At 38.4% G+C, this 27775-nt stretch overlaps 5 protein-coding genes and 1 long non-coding RNA gene across 8 annotated transcripts in view; all 6 read right to left on the minus strand.

The window, feature by feature from the left end:
* dynll2a (dynein, light chain, LC8-type 2a) overlaps nucleotides 1–3881 on the minus strand; it is a 7860-nt gene extending 3979 nt beyond the window's left edge. Inside the window, exons 1-2 of the mRNA XM_015032581.1 lie at nucleotides 3693–3881; nucleotides 2970–3116 (exon numbers count right to left, since the gene is read on the minus strand). Of these exons, the coding sequence (XP_014888067.1) occupies nucleotides 2970–3101 (132 nt within the window). The 5' untranslated portion in view covers nucleotides 3102–3116; nucleotides 3693–3881. The remainder of the gene's footprint in view (nucleotides 1–2969; nucleotides 3117–3692) is intronic.
* Nucleotides 3882–5667: 1786 nt separating this feature from the next.
* On the minus strand, nucleotides 5668–6973 carry LOC106947527 (uncharacterized). Its single transcript, XR_001425004.1, has 2 exons — nucleotides 6470–6973; nucleotides 5668–6070 (listed from the first exon to the last, which is right to left on the minus strand). It is a non-coding gene; the product is annotated as an uncharacterized LOC106947527 (long non-coding RNA).
* Nucleotides 6974–7012: 39 nt separating this feature from the next.
* On the minus strand, nucleotides 7013–20466 carry LOC106947525 (serine/arginine-rich splicing factor 1). Of its 2 annotated transcripts, XM_015032586.1 has the most exons (5): nucleotides 20051–20461; nucleotides 19393–19571; nucleotides 16640–16812; nucleotides 16229–16451; nucleotides 7013–7067 (listed from the first exon to the last, which is right to left on the minus strand). In XM_015032586.1, the coding sequence occupies exons 1-4, from the start codon at nucleotides 20236–20238 to the stop codon at nucleotides 16254–16256; spliced, it is 738 nt and encodes a 245-aa protein (XP_014888072.1). In that variant the 5' UTR covers nucleotides 20239–20461; the 3' UTR covers nucleotides 7013–7067; nucleotides 16229–16253. The 2 variants fall into 2 exon arrangements, with proteins under 2 accessions (XP_014888072.1, XP_014888071.1); XM_015032585.1 differs by lacking the exon at nucleotides 7013–7067 and having other exon boundaries at nucleotides 16337–16812; nucleotides 20051–20466.
* LOC106947524 (serine/arginine-rich splicing factor 1) lies at nucleotides 7035–11307 on the minus strand. Of its 2 annotated transcripts, XM_015032583.1 has the most exons (4): nucleotides 10890–11301; nucleotides 10232–10410; nucleotides 7479–7651; nucleotides 7035–7290 (listed from the first exon to the last, which is right to left on the minus strand). In XM_015032583.1, exons 1-4 carry the CDS (start codon nucleotides 11075–11077, stop codon nucleotides 7093–7095), a joined length of 738 nt encoding a protein of 245 aa, XP_014888069.1. In that variant the 5' UTR covers nucleotides 11078–11301; the 3' UTR covers nucleotides 7035–7092. The 2 variants fall into 2 exon arrangements, with proteins under 2 accessions (XP_014888069.1, XP_014888068.1); XM_015032582.1 differs by having other exon boundaries at nucleotides 7174–7651; nucleotides 10890–11307.
* Nucleotides 13864–16206, minus strand: LOC106947526 (fructose-bisphosphate aldolase C-like; the record flags this gene model as incomplete). Its single annotated transcript, XM_015032587.1, has 6 exons — nucleotides 13864–14531; nucleotides 14633–14832; nucleotides 14986–15160; nucleotides 15727–15810; nucleotides 15895–16055; nucleotides 16152–16206. Coding segments are annotated over 6 exons (768 nt in total), but the record flags the coding sequence as incomplete, so codon positions are not given.
* Nucleotides 20467–23024: 2558 nt separating the features above from the next.
* Nucleotides 23025–26987, minus strand: LOC106947530 (fructose-bisphosphate aldolase C-like). Its single transcript, XM_015032598.1, has 9 exons — nucleotides 26880–26987; nucleotides 25754–25907; nucleotides 25433–25644; nucleotides 25305–25359; nucleotides 25056–25216; nucleotides 24888–24971; nucleotides 24147–24321; nucleotides 23794–23993; nucleotides 23025–23692 (listed from the first exon to the last, which is right to left on the minus strand). Exons 2-9 carry the CDS (start codon nucleotides 25863–25865, stop codon nucleotides 23600–23602), a joined length of 1092 nt encoding a protein of 363 aa, XP_014888084.1. The 5' UTR covers nucleotides 25866–25907; nucleotides 26880–26987; the 3' UTR covers nucleotides 23025–23599.
* Between the last annotated feature and the right edge of the window lie 788 nt (nucleotides 26988–27775).

Raw genomic sequence — 27775 nt, forward strand, 5'->3', positions numbered from 1 at the left:
ACACACACACACACACACACACACACACACACACACAAGATTGCATTAAATTGGAGGAAGGAACCTTCTTTTTTTGACAATATTTTGCATTAAAGCTGAAGCATGTAACTTTTGTTAAATAAATTGCTATATATATATATATATATATATATATATATATATATATATATATATATATATATACACACACACACACACACATTTGTTTAAATGATCATTATGTTCATTATGATCATTATGCGACAGTATCATAAAAAATATGCCACTCAGTCAGAAACAACCAATCAGAGTCAGGAGGAGGGTCTTAGTGTTGTCAATCATTCGTACTCACCCCCCTTTACTCACACAACTTAGCTAAGACTAGTTAGCATAGCCACCGATGATGCGGATAAAGTTTTTCTGAATGGTAAGTTGTTTCTCAGGTAGTCAATGAACTAATTTAATATTTAGAATAAGTATTTAGCTGCTTATAGATATCTCTTTTTTGTAATGCTTAAAATTTTGTATTTACATCAGAGAAACTTTACAGGAAAAACGAAACGCGACTTTAAAAGGATTATTTTATTTATAAAGGTTAAAAAATAAGCAAAGGAAACAAACCTGGCCCTATGTGAAAAAGTAATTGCTCCTTCAATCTGCCACTTCTGATGGCAACAACCATTTTTGATAAATGGCGGTGAGTTTTTTCCAGCACAGACACACACTGCATGTAAATTTAGACTTTGACTGAACGCCATTGAAGTATTTCATCCAGCTTTCACCAGATATTTTTATCCCAGATGTAATACTCTACTTTCCTGAACTTTGACTTTAACTAAGAGTGAGGCCTATAGTGATATAAATGTTGCTCTGGATTCATTTCTGACCTCCTGGATGAGCAGTCGATGCACTTTTGGAGTCATTTTTGTAGCGGATTTTACAGGCCAGGCAGCTATGAAAAGTAAAATTAAACGAAAAGATTATATAAAGTTATTATTTGAAGCAGCATTTTCCAGTGACAGTTTGTTTTTAATCTAATATAAAACTCTGTTTGATCTGAAACAAGAAAACAAGAGCAGTCTTTTAAAGGGCTAAATACTCCCCCCCCACCACCCACTTCAAGTCGAGATAAAATTGATTCCATCTGTAAAGAGTCAAGGACATTTTAATATTCTAAACAAATCCCTTTAGCTAAATTCACTTTAAGTGCAAAGGTTGCAGACCTTTGCAGTGTAAAAACAAAAACAAAACACTTTTGTGTGCGCTTTACATACAAAAGTATGAGCAGACATAAAAATGATATGGCATTTCTCTCAATTACAGCTAAACTCAAGCTTACATTCCTTCCAGTTAACTCGTTGTTGCTGTTGCTGTTTTCAAAAAGATTTCACTATGATTTTCTTTTAACATTGGGATTTTTTGTCCACTTTCCACTGTTTTCCTAACTTTACCATAAAACTCAAAAAGTGGAAAAAAAAAAAAAAGTTAAGCTCCCAGAAGGAATAGTCTGAACATAACTTAGCACCCACGCAGACAATCATAATTGAATATTGAGAGGGCCAAAATGTCAGGCATAAGGAACGGCGCATTACTGCTACATGCTTACAGCAGAGCATTCGACAGACAAGACGGTGATGAAGGTCAGCAGACACACAGGCTGCCTGAGACAGATCAAATTAAGACAGCACTTGCTCAAAATTTGATAGCGATCAAAATTTAGGTCTGTCTGAATAGATCATTAAATCATGCAGCTATCCTGAACAGAGAGTGGACTTGTCAAAGTTTTGTGTGTGCTGATGTACCCATTGCCATCTATACACATCCCACATACTCAAATTGCTACTCAATGGAAACTTAAGCATGAAAAGTCATTAAGTATACCAAGAGTTTGAAGGGTTACAGATGGAAGAATGCAATGTTTCTTTGACGACCAGAGGTTCTACCAGCGCACTGTGCAACACGGTTACTCCTCTACCTGTTGCTGCACGTTGCTCCCAGTGTTGTTCTATGAAAAGCAGGACACCAACAAGGAATACTAAAAGGTTGAGCTCATGTGATATATTCTTGTTAGACATAAAACTATTTTGTTTCCCACACGAGGTTACTAAACCGACCTGCGCCTGGTAATTCTGCCAGCTGGATTAATAGCTGCGCTTCCATTGGCTGTATAATTGCGCAAATTGGAATTACAAAAATAAATTTACTCAATGGAAACACAGTTTTGGAGAAACACAAATTTGATGAAAGGTTTTTGTGCTAAGATGAGATGGTTTTTCCAGTCATATCAGAATTAGCGTATTTCAGCAAAACTGCGATGGAAACATTTTTTTCGTACCACACCACATCTACACTACTGGCAGAAATGACGAAGAAGACGACAGGAAGTGGAAGGAAGACAATAAGAAGTGGAAGGAAAATGACAGGAAGTGGAACAAACTTATTTACATGTGATTCTTATTGCTTTTTTTTAATTCAACGGAAATTCAACTGTGAAATTGTGCAGTTTTTTCGTCACTAGGGGAAAATTGACAAATTTTACAGATGTTTGAAATGGAATCGCAGCTAGTACGCTAGTGTCTGAAGACTTTCACTCACTTATTTGACTCACCGATTGCTAGATGCTCCAGCAACCGCCTGATAGCACACTAGCGCTAAGCTCGATGCCAACACTTATCCCCTCCAGTGCTTACTCTACTCTTCAGCCACCGCTTTGCAAATTGAATCAGCTAAATACTCTGCTCATCTGAATGTGGACCAAATTATGTCCAAATTGGACCATCCCTTTGGGGAGTTCTACCTTTTTTGCCCAATGAGGACAGGTTTAAACTTTTGCGATTGGAATATTGGAGACATTCAACATGGCAGATTGTAAAAAATAAAAAATATGGAAAAAAAATTCCCAAGTTCTTAGTATTCATTTCCAGGTTGTACGGAAACACTTCTGATAACTCCAATGAATGTAAAACACGCCTGGTTCCATCCTGGCTCACCTTCTTGATGTAGGCAGCAATGTCCTTCTCTATGTTGTACTTCTCCATGGCCTGGGTGGCACAGTCCACGGCGTCCTGCTGCATGTCCTCGGACATGTCCGCGTTCTTGATAACCGCTTTCCTGTCGGTCATGGTTCAGGCTGCGTGCTGAGGAGGGAAACAGAAATATAAAATATAATAATAATAATAATAATAATGTCACTGCACGTGGTGGGGATGAGGGCTTGAAGATGGCTTGTAGGCCAGCCAGATCATCGCAATTTCTCCAGTCACACGCAGAACGTAAAAGCCATTCTGCACAGCGGCTTTTCCAGCTGATCGCTTCGTTTCGATTTTCTACTTGGGGCTTCTGGAGGTTTTTTTGTTTTGTTTGTTTAGGGTTTTTTTTTTTGTTGTTGTTTGTTTGTTGTTGTTTTTTAACCAAACAGGATGTTTAGTTTTGCAGAAATTTACAGTGAAACTTGATACAGGAAGAGTTAAATTACTTTCCTATAAATGCATTTGCATCAGAACTGCAACAATTATGAAAATGTGTCTTTTTTTACCCCAGCGTAGCAGACTGTTTAGAAAATAAACCAGTTCAAGTCTTTTTAGAATAAGCCCTCAAGCATGCATGAACGCGTACAGTTAAAAAAAAAAAAAGCACATCATCACAACAAGAATCCTAAATATGCCAAACCTTGAGAGTGAATGAATCTTCTAGATCAGGGCGGTGCAACTCACCTTTTCCTGCGCCTGTGAGGTGGAAGGAGGGTCCTCCGTTCAGAAATGTGGATTTTAAACGAGCCGGTGAAGGAAGGTTAAGATGATGCTGCGGCTAATTGCTTTTTAAAGATTTACACAATAAGCATGAAGGTAGGTTGGCTCTGCGCTGTGCTGCTGTCCGCGGCGGCTCTCCCCCATCCCCGCCCCTCTCTGCTGCATGCCGCGCCCTGCCATTGGCTGCGGCGCTGCCTCCTCGCGCGGCGCGAGCGTTTTTCTCCAGCTCCTCTCTGCCGGCATCTTATTTCATCCCACAATGCATCATTCACAGCATACGCCACCGACTGGAGGATAAAGTGGAAATTGGACCTCCGCTTGCTGGAAGGTATCGTTTGGCTTTACAGCAGAGTCACAGCTGGGGCTCTTTGAAAACGTCGGCCTGTCACGATAACCAAAAAACATTTTTGCTGGACGATACATTGTCCCAGAGACAATAATAATTGTTTTGTTTTCGACCCTATTTTAAAGCAGTGTATTGGTAATTGCATAATAATGGAAGTTCGCCCTCAAAAACCAATACACTTTAATTTTGTAGAACACTTACCGCTGGAACTGGAAGATATGTTAAAATAGCCCAAAAATAAGGCACAACAAAAAACGACAAATGAAACGGAATTGAGAACAACAAAACAGAAACCATAAATAAACATTCCGTATCACTTAAATGTAGATTATCGAGCTCATTTTAATCTATAATGCGATTAATTTCTTACAGTCATGTCAGTAGGGCTGTGATTGACATCCTGTTTTTTATTTTGAAATTAGCAAAGGTATGTCACCAGCAGAATAAAACTTTCACACATGAATGTGTCAGGGTAAGAATACAATTCTTCAGTAATACGTCATCAAAATTCAGGGAAAAACTTCATAACTAAATGAGATGTTTTACAGTTCTGGCCTGATAAAGTATTTCAATATGTTGCTTTAATGCATAGGAAATGAATTGCGTTTGCTAAAAAAAATTACTGTTTTGGTTTATTTTTGAGAGGGCTGGGAAGTAATGACTCTTACCTGGGAGTAGTAGTTAAAAAAAGAAAATATAACTTTTAATCAGCTAAGTCTGTTCATTGGGCAAACTGAACTTGCATTGCAAATGTCTAGTCATTCAAAAACTCACTAATATTGGAAGATCTGTCTGTATAGAATGCTTCTCAATTGTTACATTATTTATTTATATATTATTTACTACATTTATATCTTTAAGAGGTGGTGTTTTTTCTACATATATTTTGTGAACTGCTGTTTGCACCAGAGACTTAAGGAAATTATCTTTTCAGTTATTTGTCCTGTACATATAGTGGTTTTAACAATAAAGTTTATTAGGCAGATTGATACCCAGAGGTTTACTGGCAGTAGTTACAGCTCCCCTCAACATGTGTTTCTGTATTTTAATTAAGCCACCAAACCTCAATGTAAAGTTTTAAAACACTCCAGGAACACAGTATAGGCTATCTTTAGCATTACGTCAAGAAAAAAACAAAAAACAAAAAACAAAAAAACCTTCACTTATTGTTTAAGGTTGAGTTTTATGCATTTACTTCAACCAGTCATTTAGAATCACTGAAAGATGCCGTTTCTGATTGTCTGGGCTTTGAGACTGAATTTTAGCAGATCACAACTCATTAACTTTAGAAAAAAAAATACTGCATCAGTTTACGTTCATCTCAAATCTAGAAGCTTCACAAGACAGATATTAGATCAGCAAGGTGCAGCAAACAATAGTCATCACTTTTTTTATTGTGACAATTGGATGTCAAAAAATTAAGAAATTGAATCATTAGTGTGTTGAGGAAAACAAAAATCTACAAATTAAATTTTACACAAATGGCTGTTTTCCAAAGTTAAACAAGTTAGAGAAATCAAAACAGCTCCAATTTGAAAATTAGCTTTTTGATGCACATTTGACCAAACTGCAAATAAAAACAAACTCCATAAATATGTTTGAAAGTGTGTTTATTGAAAATGCTAAAAGAAAGATTATGCAAAGCAAAAAAATTACAAACTTTTCCCAGATTTTAACCCTCTCCCAACCTCCCCATATTTTTTTTTAAATTCCCTCATACCGGACATCTACGACTCCATCCTTTGATCCAACTTCCTGGTCCTCTGTTTCGTTTTCTTCTATATTAAAGCCATTGGGGCCTAAACCAAAAAGGGGAAAAAAAAAAAAAAAAAAAAAAGGTGCTCTGGGACTCCCATTATTTTTGTTCTGATAAATTTGAATCCTGGAAACTCTGCTCCCGTTCCCGAGCATCCATCCTTGCCTATCCCTTCCCTAATCGATCCACTCATCCAGCTCCAAGGATTGGGATCCATTGAGCCACTCCTCCAATCAAAACCTTGAAATACCAGGAAGAAAATCAGAGGCAGACCGTTAGAATAAAATGTCAAGAGTTTTGGGCCTTTTTTTTTTTTCCACTGAACACTCAAAAAGACTAAAGAAAAAAAAAAAACTTTCAAAATTCCTGACTTCAAAGCATTTTTTTAACCAATGAGGATGCTCAAAACTGGGACGCTTTTAATACAAAGCAGTTTTTGTTTGTTTTTTTTCTTTACATTTGACAGCAAGGATTACACTTACATCGCAACACTTGATTTAGGACTGCTTATTCTGTCAGAAACCAGAGTAGCATGTTACAGACTGTCTTAACAAAGTACAGTAACACATATCTTTGTTAAATAACATGCATAACATGGCAACCTGTCAAAATGTTCAGTTTATGGAATATGAAGCATACCATTGCCTCGACCTGATTGGTCCTAGATGTCCTATCCTCCTCCTAGATGTCCTATTTGTATCCTGACCATACAAATGAAATGTGCTCCACAATGGTTTTATTCCAAATCACTTTAATCCTTCTCCTCAGATGTCTAAAGGAAGACACAAGGGTAAAATACAGTTAAGTATCGGGCTTCAAAAAAAAATTTAAAAAAAATACAGCCCACCCCACATTTATCCAAAGAGAAGCTAGTAAAATTTTTAAAAAACAAAAAAAAATTCAGATTAACACTTCCAAAAACATTGAGTGCGGCTGTCACAACTCAACATTTTTGAAGTTTCACCACAGCACATCTTGTAATGTTCAAAATCTGAGATGACGTAAAGAAGGGGAGAGAAGGAGAAAACGAAAGGAGGAAAAGCAGAGAGAGAGAGGAGAGAGAGAGAGGAGGGTACACATACACACCAAGATCATCCACAAGGACACCAGGACAAGAAATGCAAAAAAAATTTAAAAATCAATAGCTGACATCTGGAGAAACTTAGAGGTAAAAAACAGGAGGGAATACATCAGAAGGTGGAGGAGGGAGGGGAGGAAAACAAAACAAAACAAAAAAATAAACCATTGATGGCGGCAAAGGTTTAAGAGCGGGAACGAGAGCGGCTGTGACGGGGCGAGTAGCGGGGAGATCCTCGGCCACGGCCTCGGGAATTGCTGCGGCTGCGGCTGGCGCTGCGACTGCGGCTCCGGCTTCTGCTGCCACGGCTGCGGGAGCGTGATCGTCCGTAACTCGGGCTGCGGGGACCGTCTAATTTCACACGAATGTAAGCAGTCTCTCCCTGGCGGACACAAGAGAACTTGACATTGAAAAGGCAACATTCCTGCCTCTGGCCGAAGTTACAGACGGGCAACGATAAGGGCTGGGTGTCGGCGTGCGACTAAAGGAACACTTCGTTACAATACTCACCGCGACGCGGCAAAGAATCATCAATATCCATGACAGATCATCAAAACCCCGTACACATACCTCATGGGAGCGGAATTTGGTGTTGTCCAGCTTTCGGACGGCATAGGTCATGTCCTCTTTGCGCACAAACTCTACAACTCCGGTTCCGTCCCTGTAAACGTCGGCGTAGCACACGTCGCCCGCCTCGCGCATGTGGTCCTTCAGGTCCTGCCAGCTGCCGCTCTGAGGAAGACCTGGACACAAGGACGACACGCAAGGGTCCAACTTAGAAAAGGTACAACAGTGAAGACTGGAATATTTTTATTGTGATAAAACATATTTTTGAGAGGCTAGTGCACCTAGACAAGGTGCCTGTTCAATGATCAAAAACTAATTTTTGGTTTTTGAAGATTGAATTTTTTGGAAAATCTGGATTGTTTTTCCCCACCACACCAAGTGGTGCTACTGCTACTATAATATAGTCAAAGTAGCAGGAACATGCAGCAGTAAATTTTATGAACTACAACATGAACAACATAAAACAAAGAAAAATTACGTCTGAACATAATTTCAAGATTTTCTTCTGGTAAAATTGTGTCTTTATTCTGTCAACATGACTTTTTTCTTGTAATTAAACAAAACTTGTCATAGCCTGGTCCTAATACTCCGTCAACACAAATAACTTTGTATAACTTTTCTTCTGGTTAACTTAGAAAGAGAGCCATTGTTGCTACAGGTTAATTTTCTAAACTACAAAAAAGTAACCGTTAGGGATGCTCAAATATGAAAAATTGGACTGACGTTCATATCTGGTAGTAACACTGGTGTTATGCCAGATTTACCAATATTTTATTATATAAAATTTTTTTATCCGATTACTTGATCCGATTACTAAAATATTCATTTACAACAGCCCTACTACAGAGAAAGTCTCCTTTTCATATGACGCAGTGAGTGACAGTGCAGTTACAGGTCATCATATTTATTACAGTAAAGCTGCTCTATTTGATACTGCACACGCTGATGTAGTGAGGATGACAAATCTGCAGTAAATTATGCAGCCGTCGCCAACATGCATCTAGACTTGAAGCACTAATTGCGACAGATTATTTTGAGCCTCACATTTAAAGGCCAGAGACACACAGGACCAACCATGCACACACTCATACCCAACGGAAACCTGGGGAGAAAATTCTCCCAACAGTCACATTTATGGACTGTGGCAGAAAGTTGGAAAAACCCCACGCATGCACATTGTTTGACATAGAGTCCAGCTTACATTTGTGATAAAAGAAAATGCAAAATCTCCCAAAAACAATGTTTGAATTCTTGTGACTTAGTCTAGCTAAGGTATTGGACCAGACCTTAACCTTACAAAGAAACACGTTTTCACTATTGAAGCCAAATCAATATTTAAAATAAATAAATGATCTCATATTATGTTACTGCTCTCTATTAACTCAATATGTACAATTTTCATAGATATTAGGGCTGTAGGATAATATCGATATCGCGATATACATCGATATTTTCTTTCCTAAAAAAAATCGATATTCATCCGCAAGTATTGCAACATCCAACTGTCACCTTGCTCACTCACTGCTTGCTTCGCCGGGAGAGTAATTAGGTCATCAGGCTTAGAGTGATACCTTCAGATGTTAAGTGTCAAGGTTAAAAAGGTGTCAAACTATTCAGAGCAGGGTACTTGGTGCACTTTATTTACTTTATAAATCCATGTAAGCTACAGTTTGTACTGTTTCAATTAAAAGAAACATGTTTTCTCACCACTTCTTTGATTCTTTTTGTCCAGCTGTCGACTTTAAGTCTGTGTCCATGTCCAACCAGAGCCAGGAATTGTGTAGTTGGAGCTTTTAATCAGTTTTCAGTTAAATTAATTCAATCCAACTCTATAACAGTCACCAAAATCACTCTGTCCCTCTAAAATCTTTCAGAAAATCGCAAAAGTGTATTGAATTGTATCGTCTGATGAATATCGCAATAAGTATTGTATCGTGGACAGAATATCGTGTATCGTATCGTAAGATTACTGTATCACTACAGCCCTAATAGATATACAACATAAATCACTTTAATCGCTTCTACATATCAACTCCCAGCAGAGAGATAAAGGACTCTTTCATGGCTCCTGTGATGCATTCAGTGTTAGTCAGAATCATGTAGTTTCAAGTCAGAAAAAAAAGTTGAGGCTTTATTTCTGACCATAAACTCAGCTTTAGGGTTTATTTGACCGTTTTAATTATTTCACTGTATATATGTAAGAATTATTAAATTAGTAGGTTTTACTTAACACACAGAACAAAAAGTGTTTTTAAAAGCTTAATTTAAAACGTTTGCCTCTGCATGCATTTAAGTTTTGCTTTATCTTACTATAACACCATGAAATCAATGTTATTTATTGGATAGCAGCACTTTTGGCATTTAATACTAGCTACAAGACAAGCAAAAAAAAATTGTATTTCTCTTAATTTTACACTTTCAAGTATTGAGGGACAATTTTTGGAAATGAGGATGTCCAATACCATGTGCATTATTGATTTACACAGAAAAAAACTTTCAGAAATTATACTTACTGTGTTATACTTGCTAGTTTTCCTATGTTTTTTAAAATGTGAGATACCTATATTGGATTTTGAACTATAGCACTTTTGTAAATAGTATCCCAACTAAAGATTACTTCATCAAAATCGTATTTTTCCACTGGGAGGTCTTAATATACCAGTTACAGAATGTCACAATGGTACTTTATTCAAGCCTTAACATGGTGTTTTACTGAGTAAAGAGACAATAAGCAACAAAGCGTATTGCTCATTTACCTGACACAACGACCCGGTACTCTGAGCGCCTGGATGGAGGTCCATATCTCCCCCTGGGTGCTCCACCGATGCCCCCATACCCGCCTCTGGAGCCTCTGCCGCTCCGTGGGAACTCCACCCGCAGTCTGTAGCCGTCGTAGTCGTACCCATCACGTCCGTAGACCGCGTCGTCGGCGTCCCTGTTATTAGAAAACAGGAACATATCATGAAACCCATTGAGAGCGTTGATGCCGACAGCATTGCATGCTAAATACTTGGGACGGGTCGTCGCCATGTTAATGTCTCTTAATCCACGTTGGAGACCCGCAAATCACATAATGAAATTCAATATAAGAAATTGACACGAGGCTGCGCAGAAATTACACTGCCGCCAAAATGGCGCAATTAAATGTATGGATGTGCATTAGGAGAGGCTGTAGATGTATGGAAAAGTGTTACGATTTCAACAACATTTATAACAGAGTATAGTATGTGGTGCGACAGGACTGCCGTGTATACTTTGTGAATTTAGGAACAAGTGAAAACACATGAAGGCGAAACCACGTTTGGTAAAGAGAACAATGCACGTCCAGGAAATAGCCGGATCCCAGGATCAACGCGTTGACAACACAATGGCATTGGTTACGGCTCGGTCGGCTAGCTGCTGCTAGCGCCTCACCTCGGGTCTTCGAACTCGATGAAGGCGAACGGCGGACCTCCTCTGCGGTTCTTTAGGTCGATATCTCGGATCGTTCCGTACTTGTAGAACACGTCCTCCACATCTTTGGTGCGAATATCCGGCGGGAGATTCCCCACGTAAATTCGGCAATCATTGTTCCCAGCGGGGCCTCGCACAACACCCGACATGGCTGCTGCTAACTTTAAAAAAAAAAAAACTACGGACGGCGGGTTGTTTGCAGGCTTCAAAACTATGGCGTCCAAAAACACCTAGAAAACCTAGTGACTCTAAAATCAAGGATATGGAAAGAGAAACTAATCAGAAAAATGTGTAGAAAAACCTAATATCGCGCCTAATATCTCTTGAAAAGACAAATGTCTTAAAAAGTGAGGATCACTTCTCAGTGCTTCTTTAGTGATACGCCCATTAAAACACACTTCTGCCAGACCTGACACATCCGCCATAGAAACTAGTCCTGTGAAAATAAATACCACAAAAGTCAACGGTCTGATGGATTTAAATTTAAGTGAAAATAATAAGAATAAGAATATAATTAATTATAAAGATAATTAATTCGTCACTGGCTTATTGTGTGCAATGCATAAAAAAGGTCATAAAAAATTTATCTAATTTATGAAATATGAAGTCTTGGATGATTCTACAGTACTTACAGCACCTCTCACAAGCATTCTTACTCTCTGAATTTTTTCACAGGTTTTCATACTATTACCGCAGACTGTGATGTATTTTATTTCCCAGATTTTATGTGATGTAGCAGAAAAATGATGAAAGATTTTCAAAAACTTTAAAATACTGTAACTATAGAAAAAATTGTGGGCATTTTGACATTCAATTTAATTCAAAAATACTTTCCTTCTCCCAAAGGGAACCTAAATGTTACTGTAACCCATACTACACTTGGATAATATGGGTTTAGAAAAAAACTATTAAATACTGTTGTTGACCTTCATTTATAGGCCAGCAGAATCTGTTAATAGATAGTCAATAAGGCTTTAGGGCAAACAGGTCAACAGCAATTGCATTGATGGAGTTAACCAAAGAAATCACAAATTGTTTAGACAAGAAGAAAGTGTTAGGAAATGTTATAGATTTGCAGAAAGCATTTGACATTGATAATAATATATTTTAAATATGTTTTTTATTATTGTTGTTTAAGGCAAAACAAATTAAAGCTACTAAGTGTAATTCAACAATTAACACAAAATAGTGAAAAACAATATAGTCTTACCTACAGACCACGTTCAATACGAAGTCCCCAAATTAGCTAGTTAGGTAGTTCTTCAACCACCACATCATTACTGACCTTACTTTTATGTTATCATAATTTTTACGTCCTTAATTTAATACAACTTGTTTTACAACATTTGATTTCTATAGTAATTATAGTAACCCATCTCAGAAGATAACAAAGGGTGAAGCTGAAAGGGATCAGACAGGATTGTCCTTTCTGCCTCATTTGTTCAGTAGATAGTAAATTCAAGCTTCTTTTTTTTTTTTTTGGTCTGATTATATTTATTTCAGGTGTTTTTCCAAAAACACATCTTAACTTTTACAAGTAAGCTGGAGAGAAAAGTTGAAAACCTTTTATGTTTTCTTTCTTTAGTATGTCCAGACAATTTAGTACCAATTTATTTATTTTACAAAAATGCGTAGTGTCATGTTTTAATATGCAACAACTACTTACTCTTTAAATTAAATTCAAACATGACAACCACAGGTGTCTGGTCTGTTTAGCAGTATATAACATATGGCTTATATAACTTGATGTTTTCTGAGCTTTTCGAGTTGCTTTCAACTCATTTCTGCTTACAACTCAATAAACTCTGATTCCACAAACTTGAGAAGATGCAGTAAGGTGGTTTTACTTTTAACAAAAGTGACTTTACTTTTAACAAATGTTGTTTTCCTGTGTTTTTACACATAGGATAAAGATATCATGAATGTTTAACTGTGTTTTAAAGATTCTCTATTTACACATAATCCACTTCACATCTGAAGTGCTGTGGTTCCACCTGTTCAACACAAGAGGGCGCTCACTCCCAAATGATCAGTTATGCAAACAGGCAGCAAGAAAGATTGTCACAAACTGAAAACTCCTCCGTACCAGTAGGAATTTAGCCAGGATTCTTCACTGTTTAATCGGAATTAAAATATATTTTGCAGAAATTGTATTTTAGTGTATAGTCAAAACAGGTAATTAAAACGGCATTATTTATAAATATACTAAAAATATTTTTTTTTTCAAAATGTTAAATGAGAAACTTTATGATCAAACTAAGTCTATATAATAAGTAAAAGTATAAGTATATACTTGAATTTATTTATATATAGTATATTGTAGTTTAGTTTTAAATTAGTAATTGCTTTACATACCAATGACAGTGATCTTGTGATGTCATGTAGACTATGTTAAATAGACATTTACAAGAAGAAGTGTTGCTTGGATTCCTATTCTGAATATTTCACAAACTGGAAGTATATGTAGGCCCATTTCTTTGTTAATCATTAGCTGCTTACTATGTCAGAATAAGTGCCCACTAATCACTTCATATTAAGTTGGGAAAGTGGTGTTAGTCTGCTGTTGCATTGGCCTATTTTTATTGATTTTATTGCTGATAAAATAGGGATGCACCTATCTGAACATTTGGGCCAATATATATTACTAATGCTGTTATAACCAGTATTACCTTACTCTGATGACACTGTGGTAAATTATCTCACTGCCTTAATTGCTTCTCTCCTTAAGTTAGACACCCCCAAATCCTGCAGGGGGGGACTGAGTGTGTTGTTTGCTCAGGGCACCAAACAGGTTAGTACTGCCCCTGTTCACAAATGTAATTTATGTCACAAATGTAATTTATTTAAATCTCATACTATCCTGTTTAATACGTTCTTATTATACCGAGTTATTCTTTCACAACAAAAAACGTGCCATTCCATAAACAAATCAGACTTCAACCGACAAGCATTTTTATTGCATTTGATGTTTATTGTACAGAGTCATATTCCTATGACTGAGAGCCTGATGCATTCAGAGGTCAGCAGGGAGCGCAGGGGCTCGTTAGCTCAAAGCTAATGCCAGGCGTTATTGTTTTTACCTCTGAACAACCAGTGCTAAACGCTAAGCAAAGCAGGTTCATTCAACTCAGAGAAGCAATAGAGATTTTCAGACAAGGGGATGAAGAGATTCATCCGTTTGATCACATAATTAGCAACTGACACCATTTGATGTAAACTGTAGTCCGTGCTATCAGGTCAATATTCTCATAGGATTAAAGAATTGACTGTTTGAGCACTGCATTACTTTACACACACATTATGCAGAGGAAGTAGACATTTCCTTCAGACATGAGAAGTCCTGATTACATTCCTGATTGTCTTCATTAAACATCCCAATAAAACAGTCAGCTGTTTTCATTCAACATATTCACACATCGCCTATTTCATCTAGTCTAAGTCTCTACTGTACTATTGACTGGGGATATAGCATAATAAATAAAACATAAAGCTTAAAAATTATGTCTTTGTTCAGTAAGCATGGCAGGAGCCGAAGATGCGATGGCCGGCTTCGCCGTAGTTATCACCGCCGCTGTATTTCCCCTGACATGCCAAACTGTTCACCTGAGAGGAATAAAATAAATAAACTCGACACAAAAAAAGGCAGCAACTTAAACCTGGCATCATAGTTGTTTTTATGTGCAGTACATATCAGGAAAAAGTACCTCTGCTCGCTTAACAAACTGCTCCGTGGCTGTTTTTTCGTTCTCCTTGTGTCCTCTCCAGGCTCTAAGGGCCGACGCCTGCAGGGCCCGGCCGAACGAGAACGTCAGGACCCAGGGCTTGGCCAGAGGGCAGTTGTTGATGGCGTTCAGGTGGACAGAGGCCTCTTCTTCACTCTGACCTCCAGACAGGAAGCAAATCCCTGCAGGGAGTAAACCATCAGCGTTTGGTGTCTTTCTGTTAGGTAAATACAGTTCTTTGCAAACGGGGATTTTACATAAAACCAGGGGTACAATGGCGTGTTTTCAAAAGAGTCTGAGTGTTTCTGGTCGGCAGTGGGTGTGGTGTGACTGACCCGGTACGGCCGGGGGAACGGTGCGGCGCATGGCGGTGACAGATGCCATTGCCACCTCCTCTGGGCTGTACTTGGTGGGGCAGCTGTGTCCAGGAGTGACCATGTTGGGTTTGAGCAGAGAGCCTTCCAGATAGACATGGTGGTCTGACATGGCTTTGTACACTGCAGCCAGGACCTGCAGCACACAAAAGGTTTGACCTGAATGTTTTTTTTTTTGTTTTTTTTTTTTGCTAAAGTCTTAAATAATTCCAAGTCCAAGTTCTTTTTTTTCCCAGCATTCCTGGGGCTCTTTTAACGCTTCAGCTGTCTGAGGAAAAAAGCTTTTGACCTTGTGTGTGGTCTGTCGGGTCACAATGAACACCATGGCATGCACTTTATGAGTTTTTTTTGTGTGGTTTCGGGAGCTGATGGTCTGACACGCTGCCTCTTTCCATTGTCAGACTGTGACATTTGCCACGCTCCTCCTAAGCATTGCACTAAGACCACAGGAGGGTTTTCTCCATTCACGTTTTGGCATATATAAAAGAACAATATTTTTGTTATAAATATATATTCTCTATAGAATGTACCAGATTATGTGGTCCTGCCACAACAAAATTTAAGACCTACTGTATATATGATGTGTTTAAGACCAACTTGCCATTTTTTTAAGTTAATTTCAAACTTTAATTTTGGATACATACATTTAAGTCTTTTTAAGTGTCCCCGGACTTCCTGGCATTAAAAATACAAAAACCTCACCTTCTCTGTGACGTACTGGCACCGTTTCAGGTCGTGATCACCATCAGGTAAAATCTCTGGCTCAATGACGGGCACAATGCCATTCTACCCAAAACATCAAAGATTCTCAATCAATCTACACAGGTGTATCAGCCCATAAATGACGTGCATACTACCAATCCCTCTAACCTGCTGGCAGATGCTCGAGCAGCGCGCAAGAACATTTGCATTTTCTGTGATTGCCAGTTTTGATGGATTGGAGTCACTGATTTTGAGCACGCAACGCCACTTTGCAAACACAGCTCCATCCTTTTTATACTGCGCACAGCGCTCCGCCAAACCATCCAGACCTGCAGAGAAAGGTTTAAAGCTGAGCTGCAAATCCTAAAAAAAAAAATAAATAAATAAAAAAATAGAGCCGATCCATAAAGATGAGCTGGTCTGACCTTGCGTGGTGGTTTCCCCGCATGTTCCCGCCAGAGGAACGACACCTTTGTCAACCTATCGNAAACAAAACAAAAAAATAAACCATTGATGGCGGCAAAGGTTTAAGAGCGGGAACGAGAGCGGCTGTGACGGGGCGAGTAGCGGGGAGATCCTCGGCCACGGCCTCGGGAATTGCTGCGGCTGCGGCTGGCGCTGCGACTGCGGCTCCGGCTTCTGCTGCCACGGCTGCGGGAGCGTGATCGTCCGTAACTCGGGCTGCGGGGACCGTCTAATTTCACACGAATGTAAGCAGTCTCTCCCTGGCGGACACAAGAGAACTTGACATTGAAAAGGCAACATTCCTGCCTCTGGCCGAAGTTACAGACGGGCAACGATAAGGGCTGGGTGTCGGCGTGCGACTAAAGGAACACTTCGTTACAATACTCACCGCGACGCGGCAAAGAATCATCAATATCCATGACAGATCATCAAAACCCCGTACACATACCTCATGGGAGCGGAATTTGGTGTTGTCCAGCTTTCGGACGGCATAGGTCATGTCCTCTTTGCGCACAAACTCTACAACTCCGGTTCCGTCCCTGTAAACGTCGGCGTAGCACACGTCGCCCGCCTCGCGCATGTGGTCCTTCAGGTCCTGCCAGCTGCCGCTCTGAGGAAGACCTGGACACAAGGACGACACGCAAGGGTCCAACTTAGAAAAGGTACAACAGTGAAGACTGGAATATTTTTATTGTGATAAAACATATTTTTGAGAGGCTAGTGCACCTAGACAAGGTGCCTGTTCAATGATCAAAAACTAATTTTTGGTTTTTGAAGATTGAATTTTTTGGAAAATCTGGATTGTTTTTCCCCACCACACCAAGTGGTGCTACTGCTACTATAATATAGTCAAAGTAGCAGGAACATGCAGCAGTAAATTTTATGAACTACAACATGAACAACATAAAACAAAGAAAATTTACGTCTGAACATAATTTCAAGATTTTCTTCTGGTAAAATTGTGTCTTTATTCTGTCAACATGACTTTTTTCTTGTAATTAAACAAAACTTGTCATAGCCTGGTCCTAATACTCCGTCAACACAAATAACTTTGTATAACTTTTCTTCTGGTTAACTTAGAAAGAGAGCCATTGTTGCTACAGGTTAATTTTCTAAACTACAAAAAAGTAACCGTTAGGGATGCTCAAATATGAAAAATTGGACTGACGTTCATATCTGGTAGTAACACTGGTGTTATGCCAGATTTACCAATATTTTATTATATCAAATTTTTTTATCCGATTACTTGATCCGATTACTAAAATATTCATTTACAACAGCCCTACTACAGAGAAAGTCTCCTTTTCATATGACGCAGTGAGTGACAGTGCAGTTACAGGTCATCATATTTATTACAGTAAAGCTGCTCTATTTGATACTGCACACGCTGATGTAGTGAGGATGACAAATCTGCAGTAAATTATGCAGCCGTCGCCAACATGCATCTAGACTTGAAGCACTAATTGCGACAGATTATTTTGAGCCTCACATTTAAAGGCCAGAGACACACAGGACCAACCATGCACACACTCATACCCAACGGAAACCTGGGGAGAAAATTCTCCCAACAGTCACATTTATGGACTGTGGCAGAAAGTTGGAAAAACCCCACGCATGCACATTGTTTGACATAGAGTCCAGCTTACATTTGTGATAAAAGAAAATGCAAAATCTCCCAAAAACAATGTTTGAATTCTTGTGACTTAGTCTAGCTAAGGTATTGGACCAGACCTTAACCTTACAAAGAAACACGTTTTCACTATTGAAGCCAAATCAATATTTAAAATAAATAAATGATCTCATATTATGTTACTGCTCTCTATTAACTCAATATGTACAATTTTCATAGATATTAGGGCTGTAGGATAATATCGATATCGCGATATACATCGATATTTTCTTTCCTAAAAAAAATCGATATTCATCCGCAAGTATTGCAACATCCAACTGTCACCTTGCTCACTCACTGCTTGCTTCGCCGGGAGAGTAATTAGGTCATCAGGCTTAGAGTGATACCTTCAGATGTTAAGTGTCAAGGTTAAAAAGGTGTCAAACTATTCAGAGCAGGGTACTTGGTGCACTTTATTTACTTTATAAATCCATGTAAGCTACAGTTTGTACTGTTTCAATTAAAAGAAACATGTTTTCTCACCACTTCTTTGATTCTTTTTGTCCAGCTGTCGACTTTAAGTCTGTGTCCATGTCCAACCAGAGCCAGGAATTGTGTAGTTGGAGCTTTTAATCAGTTTTCAGTTAAATTAATTCAATCCAACTCTATAACAGTCACCAAAATCACTCTGTCCCTCTAAAATCTTTCAGAAAATCGCAAAAGTGTATTGAATTGTATCGTCTGATGAATATCGCAATAAGTATTGTATCGTGGACAGAATATCGTGTATCGTATCGTAAGATTACTGTATCACTACAGCCCTAATAGATATACAACATAAATCACTTTAATCGCTTCTACATATCAACTCCCAGCAGAGAGATAAAGGACTCTTTCATGGCTCCTGTGATGCATTCAGTGTTAGTCAGAATCATGTAGTTTCAAGTCAGAAAAAAAAGTTGAGGCTTTATTTCTGACCATAAACTCAGCTTTAGGGTTTATTTGACCGTTTTAATTATTTCACTGTATATATGTAAGAATTATTAAATTAGTAGGTTTTACTTAACACACAGAACAAAAAGTGTTTTTAAAAGCTTAATTTAAAACGTTTGCCTCTGCATGCATTTAAGTTTTGCTTTATCTTACTATAACACCATGAAATCAATGTTATTTATTGGATAGCAGCACTTTTGGCATTTAATACTAGCTACAAGACAAGCAAAAAAAAATTGTATTTCTCTTAATTTTACACTTTCAAGTATTGAGGGACAATTTTTGGAAATGAGGATGTCCAATACCATGTGCATTATTGATTTACACAGAAAAAAACTTTCAGAAATTATACTTACTGTGTTATACTTGCTAGTTTTCCTATGTTTTTTAAAATGTGAGATACCTATATTGGATTTTGAACTATAGCACTTTTGTAAATAGTATCCCAACTAAAGATTACTTCATCAAAATCGTATTTTTCCACTGGGAGGTCTTAATATACCAGTTACAGAATGTCACAATGGTACTTTATTCAAGCCTTAACATGGTGTTTTACTGAGTAAAGAGACAATAAGCAACAAAGCGTATTGCTCATTTACCTGACACAACGACCCGGTACTCTGAGCGCCTGGATGGAGGTCCATATCTCCCCCTGGGTGCTCCACCGATGCCCCCATACCCGCCTCTGGAGCCTCTGCCGCTCCGTGGGAACTCCACCCGCAGTCTGTAGCCGTCGTAGTCGTACCCATCACGTCCGTAGACCGCGTCGTCGGCGTCCCTGTTATTAGAAAACAGGAACATATCATGAAACCCATTGAGAGCGTTGATGCCGACAGCATTGCATGCTAAATACTTGGGACGGGTCGTCGCCATGTTAATGTCTCTTAATCCACGTTGGAGACCCGCAAATCACATAATGAAATTCAATATAAGAAATTGACACGAGGCTGCGCAGAAATTACACTGCCGCCAAAATGGCGCAATTAAATGTATGGATGTGCATTAGGAGAGGCTGTAGATGTATGGAAAAGTGTTACGATTTCAACAACATTTATAACAGAGTATAGTATGTGGTGCGACAGGACTGCCGTGTATACTTTGTGAATTTAGGAACAAGTGAAAACACATGAAGGCGAAACCACGTTTGGTAAAGAGAACAATGCACGTCCAGGAAATAGCCGGATCCCAGGATCAACGCGTTGACAACACAATGGCATTGGTTACGGCTCGGTCGGCTAGCTGCTGCTAGCGCCTCACCTCGGGTCTTCGAACTCGATGAAGGCGAACGGCGGACCTCCTCTGCGGTTCTTTAGGTCGATATCTCGGATCGTTCCGTACTTGTAGAACACGTCCTCCACATCTTTGGTGCGAATATCCGGCGGGAGATTCCCCACGTAAATTCGGCAATCATTGTTCCCAGCGGGGCCTCGCACAACACCCGACATGGCTGCTGCTAACTTTAAAAAAAAAAAAACTACGGACGGCGGGTTGTTTGCAGGCTTCAAAACTATGGCGTCCAAAAACACCTAGAAAACCTAGTGACTCTAAAATCAAGGATATGGAAAGAGAAACTAATCAGAAAAATGTGTAGAAAAACCTAATATCGCGCCTAATATCTCTTGAAAAGACAAATGTCTTAAAAAGTGAGGATCACTTCTCAGTGCTTCTTTAGTGATACGCCCATTAAAACACACTTCTGCCAGACCTGACACATCCGCCATAGAAACTAGTCCTGTGAAAATAAATACCACAAAAGTCAACGGTCTGATGGATTTAAATTTAAGTGAAAATAATAAGAATAAGAATATAATTAATTATAAAGATAATTAATTCGTCACTGGCTTATTGTGTGCAATGCATAAAAAAGGTCATAAAAAATTTATCTAATTTATGAAATATGAAGTCTTGGATGATTCTACAGTACTTACAGCACCTCTCACAAGCATTCTTACTCTCTGAATTTTTTCACAGGTTTTCATACTATTACCGCAGACTGTGATGTATTTTATTTCCCAGATTTTATGTGATGTAGCAGAAAAATGATGAAAGATTTTCAAAAACTTTAAAATACTGTAACTATAGAAAAAATTGTGGGCATTTTGACATTCAATTTAATTCAAAAATACTTTCCTTCTCCCAAAGGGAACCTAAATGTTACTGTAACCCATACTACACTTGGATAATATGGGTTTAGAAAAAAACTATTAAATACTGTTGTTGACCTTCATTTATAGGCCAGCAGAATCTGTTAATAGATAGTCAATAAGGCTTTAGGGCAAACAGGTCAACAGCAATTGCATTGATGGAGTTAACCAAAGAAATCACAAATTGTTTAGACAAGAAGAAAGTGTTAGGAAATGTTATAGATTTGCAGAAAGCATTTGACATTGATAATAATATATTTTAAATATGTTTTTTATTATTGTTGTTTAAGGCAAAACAAATTAAAGCTACTAAGTGTAATTCAACAATTAACACAAAATAGTGAAAAACAATATAGTCTTACCTACAGACCACGTTCAATACGAAGTCCCCAAATTAGCTAGTTAGGTAGTTCTTCAACCACCACATCATTACTGACCTTACTTTTATGTTATCATAATTTTTACGTCCTTAATTTAATACAACTTGTTTTACAACATTTGATTTCTATAGTAATTATAGTAACCCATCTCAGAAGATAACAAAGGGTGAAGCTGAAAGGGATCAGACAGGATTGTCCTTTCTGCCTCATTTGTTCAGTAGATAGTAAATTCAAGCTTCTTTTTTTTTTTTTTGGTCTGATTATATTTATTTCAGGTGTTTTTCCAAAAACACATCTTAACTTTTACAAGTAAGCTGGAGAGAAAAGTTGAAAACCTTTTATGTTTTCTTTCTTTAGTATGTCCAGACAATTTAGTACCAATTTATTTATTTTACAAAAATGCGTAGTGTCATGTTTTAATATGCAACAACTACTTACTCTTTAAATTAAATTCAAACATGACAACCACAGGTGTCTGGTCTGTTTAGCAGTATATAACATATGGCTTATATAACTTGATGTTTTCTGAGCTTTTCGAGTTGCTTTCAACTCATTTCTGCTTACAACTCAATAAACTCTGATTCCACAAACTTGAGAAGATGCAGTAAGGTGGTTTTACTTTTAACAAAAGTGACTTTACTTTTAACAAATGTTGTTTTCCTGTGTTTTTACACATAGGATAAAGATATCATGAATGTTTAACTGTGTTTTAAAGATTCTCTATTTACACATAATCCACTTCACATCTGAAGTGCTGTGGTTCCACCTGTTCAACACAAGAGGGCGCTCACTCCCAAATGATCAGTTATGCAAACAGGCAGCAAGAAAGATTGTCACAAACTGAAAACTCCTCCGTACCAGTAGGAATTTAGCCAGGATTCTTCACTGTTTAATCGGAATTAAAATATATTTTGCAGAAATTGTATTTTAGTGTATAGTCAAAACAGGTAATTAAAACGGCATTATTTATAAATATACTAAAAATATTTTTTTTTTCAAAATGTTAAATGAGAAACTTTATGATCAAACTAAGTCTATATAATAAGTAAAAGTATAAGTATATACTTGAATTTATTTATATATAGTATATTGTAGTTTAGTTTTAAATTAGTAATTGCTTTACATACCAATGACAGTGATCTTGTGATGTCATGTAGACTATGTTAAATAGACATTTACAAGAAGAAGTGTTGCTTGGATTCCTATTCTGAATATTTCACAAACTGGAAGTATATGTAGGCCCATTTCTTTGTTAATCATTAGCTGCTTACTATGTCAGAATAAGTGCCCACTAATCACTTCATATTAAGTTGGGAAAGTGGTGTTAGTCTGCTGTTGCATTGGCCTATTTTTATTGATTTTATTGCTGATAAAATAGGGATGCACCTATCTGAACATTTGGGCCAATATATATTACTAATGCTGTTATAACCAGTATTACCTTACTCTGATGACACTGTGGTAAATTATCTCACTGCCTTAATTGCTTCTCTCCTTAAGTTAGACACCCCCAAATCCTGCAGGGGGGGACTGAGTGTGTTGTTTGCTCAGGGCACCAAACAGGTTAGTACTGCCCCTGTTCACAAATGTAATTTATGTCACAAATGTAATTTATTTAAATCTCATACTATCCTGTTTAATACGTTCTTATTATACCGAGTTATTCTTTCACAACAAAAAACGTGCCATTCCATAAACAAATCAGACTTCAACCGACAAGCATTTTTATTGCATTTGATGTTTATTGTACAGAGTCATATTCCTATGACTGAGAGCCTGATGCATTCAGAGGTCAGCAGGGAGCGCAGGGGCTCGTTAGCTCAAAGCTAATGCCAGGCGTTATTGTTTTTACCTCTGAACAACCAGTGCTAAACGCTAAGCAAAGCAGGTTCATTCAACTCAGAGAAGCAATAGAGATTTTCAGACAAGGGGATGAAGAGATTCATCCGTTTGATCACATAATTAGCAACTGACACCATTTGATGTAAACTGTAGTCCGTGCTATCAGGTCAATATTCTCATAGGATTAAAGAATTGACTGTTTGAGCACTGCATTACTTTACACACACATTATGCAGAGGAAGTAGACATTTCCTTCAGACATGAGAAGTCCTGATTACATTCCTGATTGTCTTCATTAAACATCCCAATAAAACAGTCAGCTGTTTTCATTCAACATATTCACACATCGCCTATTTCATCTAGTCTAAGTCTCTACTGTACTATTGACTGGGGATATAGCATAATAAATAAAACATAAAGCTTAAAAATTATGTCTTTGTTCAGTAAGCATGGCAGGAGCCGAAGATGCGATGGCCGGCTTCGCCGTAGTTATCACCGCCGCTGTATTTCCCCTGACATGCCAAACTGTTCACCTGAGAGGAATAAAATAAATAAACTCGACACAAAAAAAGGCAGCAACTTAAACCTGGCATCATAGTTGTTTTTATGTGCAGTACATATCAGGAAAAAGTACCTCTGCTCGCTTAACAAACTGCTCCGTGGCTGTTTTTTCGTTCTCCTTGTGTCCTCTCCAGGCTCTAAGGGCCGACGCCTGCAGGGCCCGGCCGAACGAGAACGTCAGGACCCAGGGCTTGGCCAGAGGGCAGTTGTTGATGGCGTTCAGGTGGACAGAGGCCTCTTCTTCACTCTGACCTCCAGACAGGAAGCAAATCCCTGCAGGGAGTAAACCATCAGCGTTTGGTGTCTTTCTGTTAGGTAAATACAGTTCTTTGCAAACGGGGATTTTACATAAAACCAGGGGTACAATGGCGTGTTTTCAAAAGAGTCTGAGTGTTTCTGGTCGGCAGTGGGTGTGGTGTGACTGACCCGGTACGGCCGGGGGAACGGTGCGGCGCATGGCGGTGACAGATGCCATTGCCACCTCCTCTGGGCTGTACTTGGTGGGGCAGCTGTGTCCAGGAGTGACCATGTTGGGTTTGAGCAGAGAGCCTTCCAGATAGACATGGTGGTCTGACATGGCTTTGTACACTGCAGCCAGGACCTGCAGCACACAAAAGGTTTGACCTGAATGTTTTTTTTTTTGTTTTTTTTTTTTGCTAAAGTCTTAAATAATTCCAAGTCCAAGTTCTTTTTTTTCCCAGCATTCCTGGGGCTCTTTTAACGCTTCAGCTGTCTGAGGAAAAAAGCTTTTGACCTTGTGTGTGGTCTGTCGGGTCACAATGAACACCATGGCATGCACTTTATGAGTTTTTTTTGTGTGGTTTCGGGAGCTGATGGTCTGACACGCTGCCTCTTTCCATTGTCAGACTGTGACATTTGCCACGCTCCTCCTAAGCATTGCACTAAGACCACAGGAGGGTTTTCTCCATTCACGTTTTGGCATATATAAAAGAACAATATTTTTGTTATAAATATATATTCTCTATAGAATGTACCAGATTATGTGGTCCTGCCACAACAAAATTTAAGACCTACTGTATATATGATGTGTTTAAGACCAACTTGCCATTTTTTTAAGTTAATTTCAAACTTTAATTTTGGATACATACATTTAAGTCTTTTTAAGTGTCCCCGGACTTCCTGGCATTAAAAATACAAAAACCTCACCTTCTCTGTGACGTACTGGCACCGTTTCAGGTCGTGATCACCATCAGGTAAAATCTCTGGCTCAATGACGGGCACAATGCCATTCTACCCAAAACATCAAAGATTCTCAATCAATCTACACAGGTGTATCAGCCCATAAATGACGTGCATACTACCAATCCCTCTAACCTGCTGGCAGATGCTCGAGCAGCGCGCAAGAACATTTGCATTTTCTGTGATTGCCAGTTTTGATGGATTGGAGTCACTGATTTTGAGCACGCAACGCCACTTTGCAAACACAGCTCCATCCTTTTTATACTGCGCACAGCGCTCCGCCAAACCATCCAGACCTGCAGAGAAAGGTTTAAAGCTGAGCTGCAAATCCTAAAAAAAAAAATAAAAAAATAGAGCCGATCCATAAAGATGAGCTGGTCTGACCTTGCGTGGTGGTTTCCCCGCATGTTCCCGCCAGAGGAACGACACCTTTGTCAACCTATCGAGACAAGAAACTTTGGATTAGTTCTGACCTGCATCGAGCTGCGCGTTCAACTGGAAAGCGGACACACCTTGACCCCAACCAGGATCCCCCTGTCCCTGATCATTTTCACAAAGGGAACGCCATTATCAGAGTGCTGGTAGAGGGTCTCATGGAAGAAGATGACTCCTCCAATGCAGCTGTTGATGCGATCATCCGCACTGAAGAGGATCTGACGGAACTGCCTGCGGTTTTCCTCTGTGTTCTCCACCCCAACCTGGGCCAGCCGCTTGGCCATGCTGCCTGCAGACAAAACGTTTAGATTTATCCATCAGCATCATCCCTTTGGAGTTTGGACATGGTGGTTTTAACCAGGAATCAGAGGTAAGAGGGAAGCCAGAGTTCTACAGACCCACAGACTCATCTGCAGCCAGGATGCCCTTCCCTGGAGAAACTATGCGTAGAGCCGTCTCATGGAGCTCCCTCTTCTGGGCCTCGGAGAGAGCTGGGAACTGGTGCGTCATCCTGGGACTGGTGGAAGAGTTGACCTTCTGATGATCCGCTTGCTGGCGGCAGGAGAAAGGTGGTTGCCATGGCATTGGGCAAAGCAAAGACAGTTGTATATTTACAAGAAGGAAAAAAAAAATCTATTCTTAGCTGGAGCCTTTCCTATGTAGAAATTTAATTCTATCCAGAGGTGCAAAAAGTGGGCGCTGCTAAAGGCGGTGCAAAAATAATGGTGGAAAAAAAAAATTCCAGCATTTTCAGCATTTAGCAACTGTTTGTGAATGTGTAGATAAATAAGACAGGCTGGGAGAAGGGGCATCTATAATGTCTCTCCATACACATCAGACAGTACATATTTGCGCTCCTGATTCTATCTAATGTTTTATGTTTATCACTGCAAAAAACATAAAAATCTTACTCGTAACTAGACTAAAAATATTGTTCTAGCTTTTATTAGCATCAAAAATATTTATTTGGACATTTACATGTACGTTCATTAATTTTATGCGTCTTTTCCATCCAATTTAAAATATGAATGGTCACTAAGTCTGAAATAAAAATAACAAAAATCAAGGAAAATTAAACGGTACAAAAATATCTTAGTACATTTGAAATAAGACAAAAACTGACTTGACTTGCATGTAACTTTTCAGTAAGACGTCAATAATTCTAAAATACGTCTAAAATAAAAATAAAAAAGGAAAATTAAACTATACAAAATATTTTTTTCATGTTTGTGTTTCAAAGTAAAAAACAAAACAAATATTTTGTATCATTTAATTTTTTTTATTTTTTTTTTAAACTTAGTGATCATTCATATTTTAAACTTGACGGAAAAGATGCATAAAATTAATGAACGTTCATGTAGAATGCTCAAATAAATATTTCTGATGCTAATAAAAGCTGGAATGAAGGTTTAAAAAATGTTCTCCATGCACAAAAAACAGTTTAGGTAAAATCTATTACCAGACTGCAAACACAGTAAGCCAAATATCATGCTATCAAAAGGTAGGAGAGATAAAGCATCTTACCTCCTCTGATGAGGTGATGAGCAGTGATAGTGTCTCTCTGTCAGCTCCGGTTTGTATCCAATTCAAAGTGTGTCACACCTTACAAGAATACACCCCTGGGCGGAGCTTACACTCCCACCTCTGCCCTACATAAGTTAGAAATTTTGATGAATCATTAGTCTAGTTAGTACAATTTTCCAACATTTTCAAATCCATTTCCGACTTCTTTTTACACAAGTGAAACAATTCCTACATCTCTTAAAGAAAATTGCAGAAACAAACCTAAATCTGAAAATCACAAGCAGCTTTTAGTGAGAGGAATCCTTCTTTTTCTCCCCAAATACCAGTTCCTATCACTACATACTTATACCTACAGCAGCCATTAGGACTCAGGCTACATTACAAAACCTACATCATATATCCATAATCTCTGCCCCTGTTGCAGCTTTATTTAACCTCTCCCCTGAGAGGTTTTATTTTTATCTTAATTAGTAAAAAAAAAAAAATGCCCAAAGGAAAGTTTCTGGTCTCCTGATAATTTGGTACTCACACCCTCAGAATCTCAGAGGGTTTGTGTGAGTACCAAATTATCAGGGCTATATGTCCTCTCACTTTGATTATGAGCCTTAGAGTTGTTCAGTAGGAGATCGTATAGTAATGGTTAATTCCAGGTTTTGGTCACTCCTGTGTTAACAAGGCTTTAAAGATACAGATATTAATATCAGATTGGTGTATCTCTATTGTTGTACATAAACTTCAGTCATAGTTTCACCTAACCAAATTTTAGATAAAATTCCAGCATAGTGTAGCACACATTTAAATGTATAATCATAAGACCTAACATATTTTTTCCTGGCATCTCTCTTCAGCTTAACAGTCAGGGGTTAACTGAAATTGGCCCCTGCTGTGTCACAGTT

This window comes from Poecilia latipinna, unplaced genomic scaffold (genome assembly GCF_001443285.1).
Source record: "Poecilia latipinna isolate Pla-1442-1.1 unplaced genomic scaffold, P_latipinna-1.0 Scaffold246, whole genome shotgun sequence".
NCBI classification, from domain to species: domain Eukaryota; kingdom Metazoa; phylum Chordata; class Actinopteri; order Cyprinodontiformes; family Poeciliidae; genus Poecilia; species Poecilia latipinna.

Coding starts and splice junctions, on each gene's coding strand:
- LOC106947524 (XM_015032582.1), bottom strand. CDS start 11,077: ATGTCGGGTGTTGTGCGAGGCCCCGCTGGGAACAATGATTGCCGAATT. Junction 10,411..10,889: donor ATCGAGTTCGAAGACCCGAG/GTGAGGCGCTAG, acceptor TTCTAATAACAG/GGACGCCGACGACGCGGTCT. Junction 7,652..10,231: donor GTACCGGGTCGTTGTGTCAG/GTAAATGAGCAA, acceptor CCTTGTGTCCAG/GTCTTCCTCAGAGCGGCAGC.
- LOC106947525 (XM_015032585.1), bottom strand. CDS start 20,238: ATGTCGGGTGTTGTGCGAGGCCCCGCTGGGAACAATGATTGCCGAATT. Junction 19,572..20,050: donor ATCGAGTTCGAAGACCCGAG/GTGAGGCGCTAG, acceptor TTCTAATAACAG/GGACGCCGACGACGCGGTCT. Junction 16,813..19,392: donor GTACCGGGTCGTTGTGTCAG/GTAAATGAGCAA, acceptor CCTTGTGTCCAG/GTCTTCCTCAGAGCGGCAGC.
- LOC106947530 (XM_015032598.1), bottom strand. CDS start 25,865: ATGACGCACCAGTTCCCAGCTCTCTCCGAGGCCCAGAAGAGGGAGCTC. Junction 24,322..24,887: donor GCCAGTACGTCACAGAGAAG/GTGAGGTTTTTG, acceptor TGTGTGCTGCAG/GTCCTGGCTGCAGTGTACAA. Junction 23,693..23,793: donor AGTTTGTTAAGCGAGCAGAG/GTACTTTTTCCT, acceptor TATTCCTCTCAG/GTGAACAGTTTGGCATGTCA.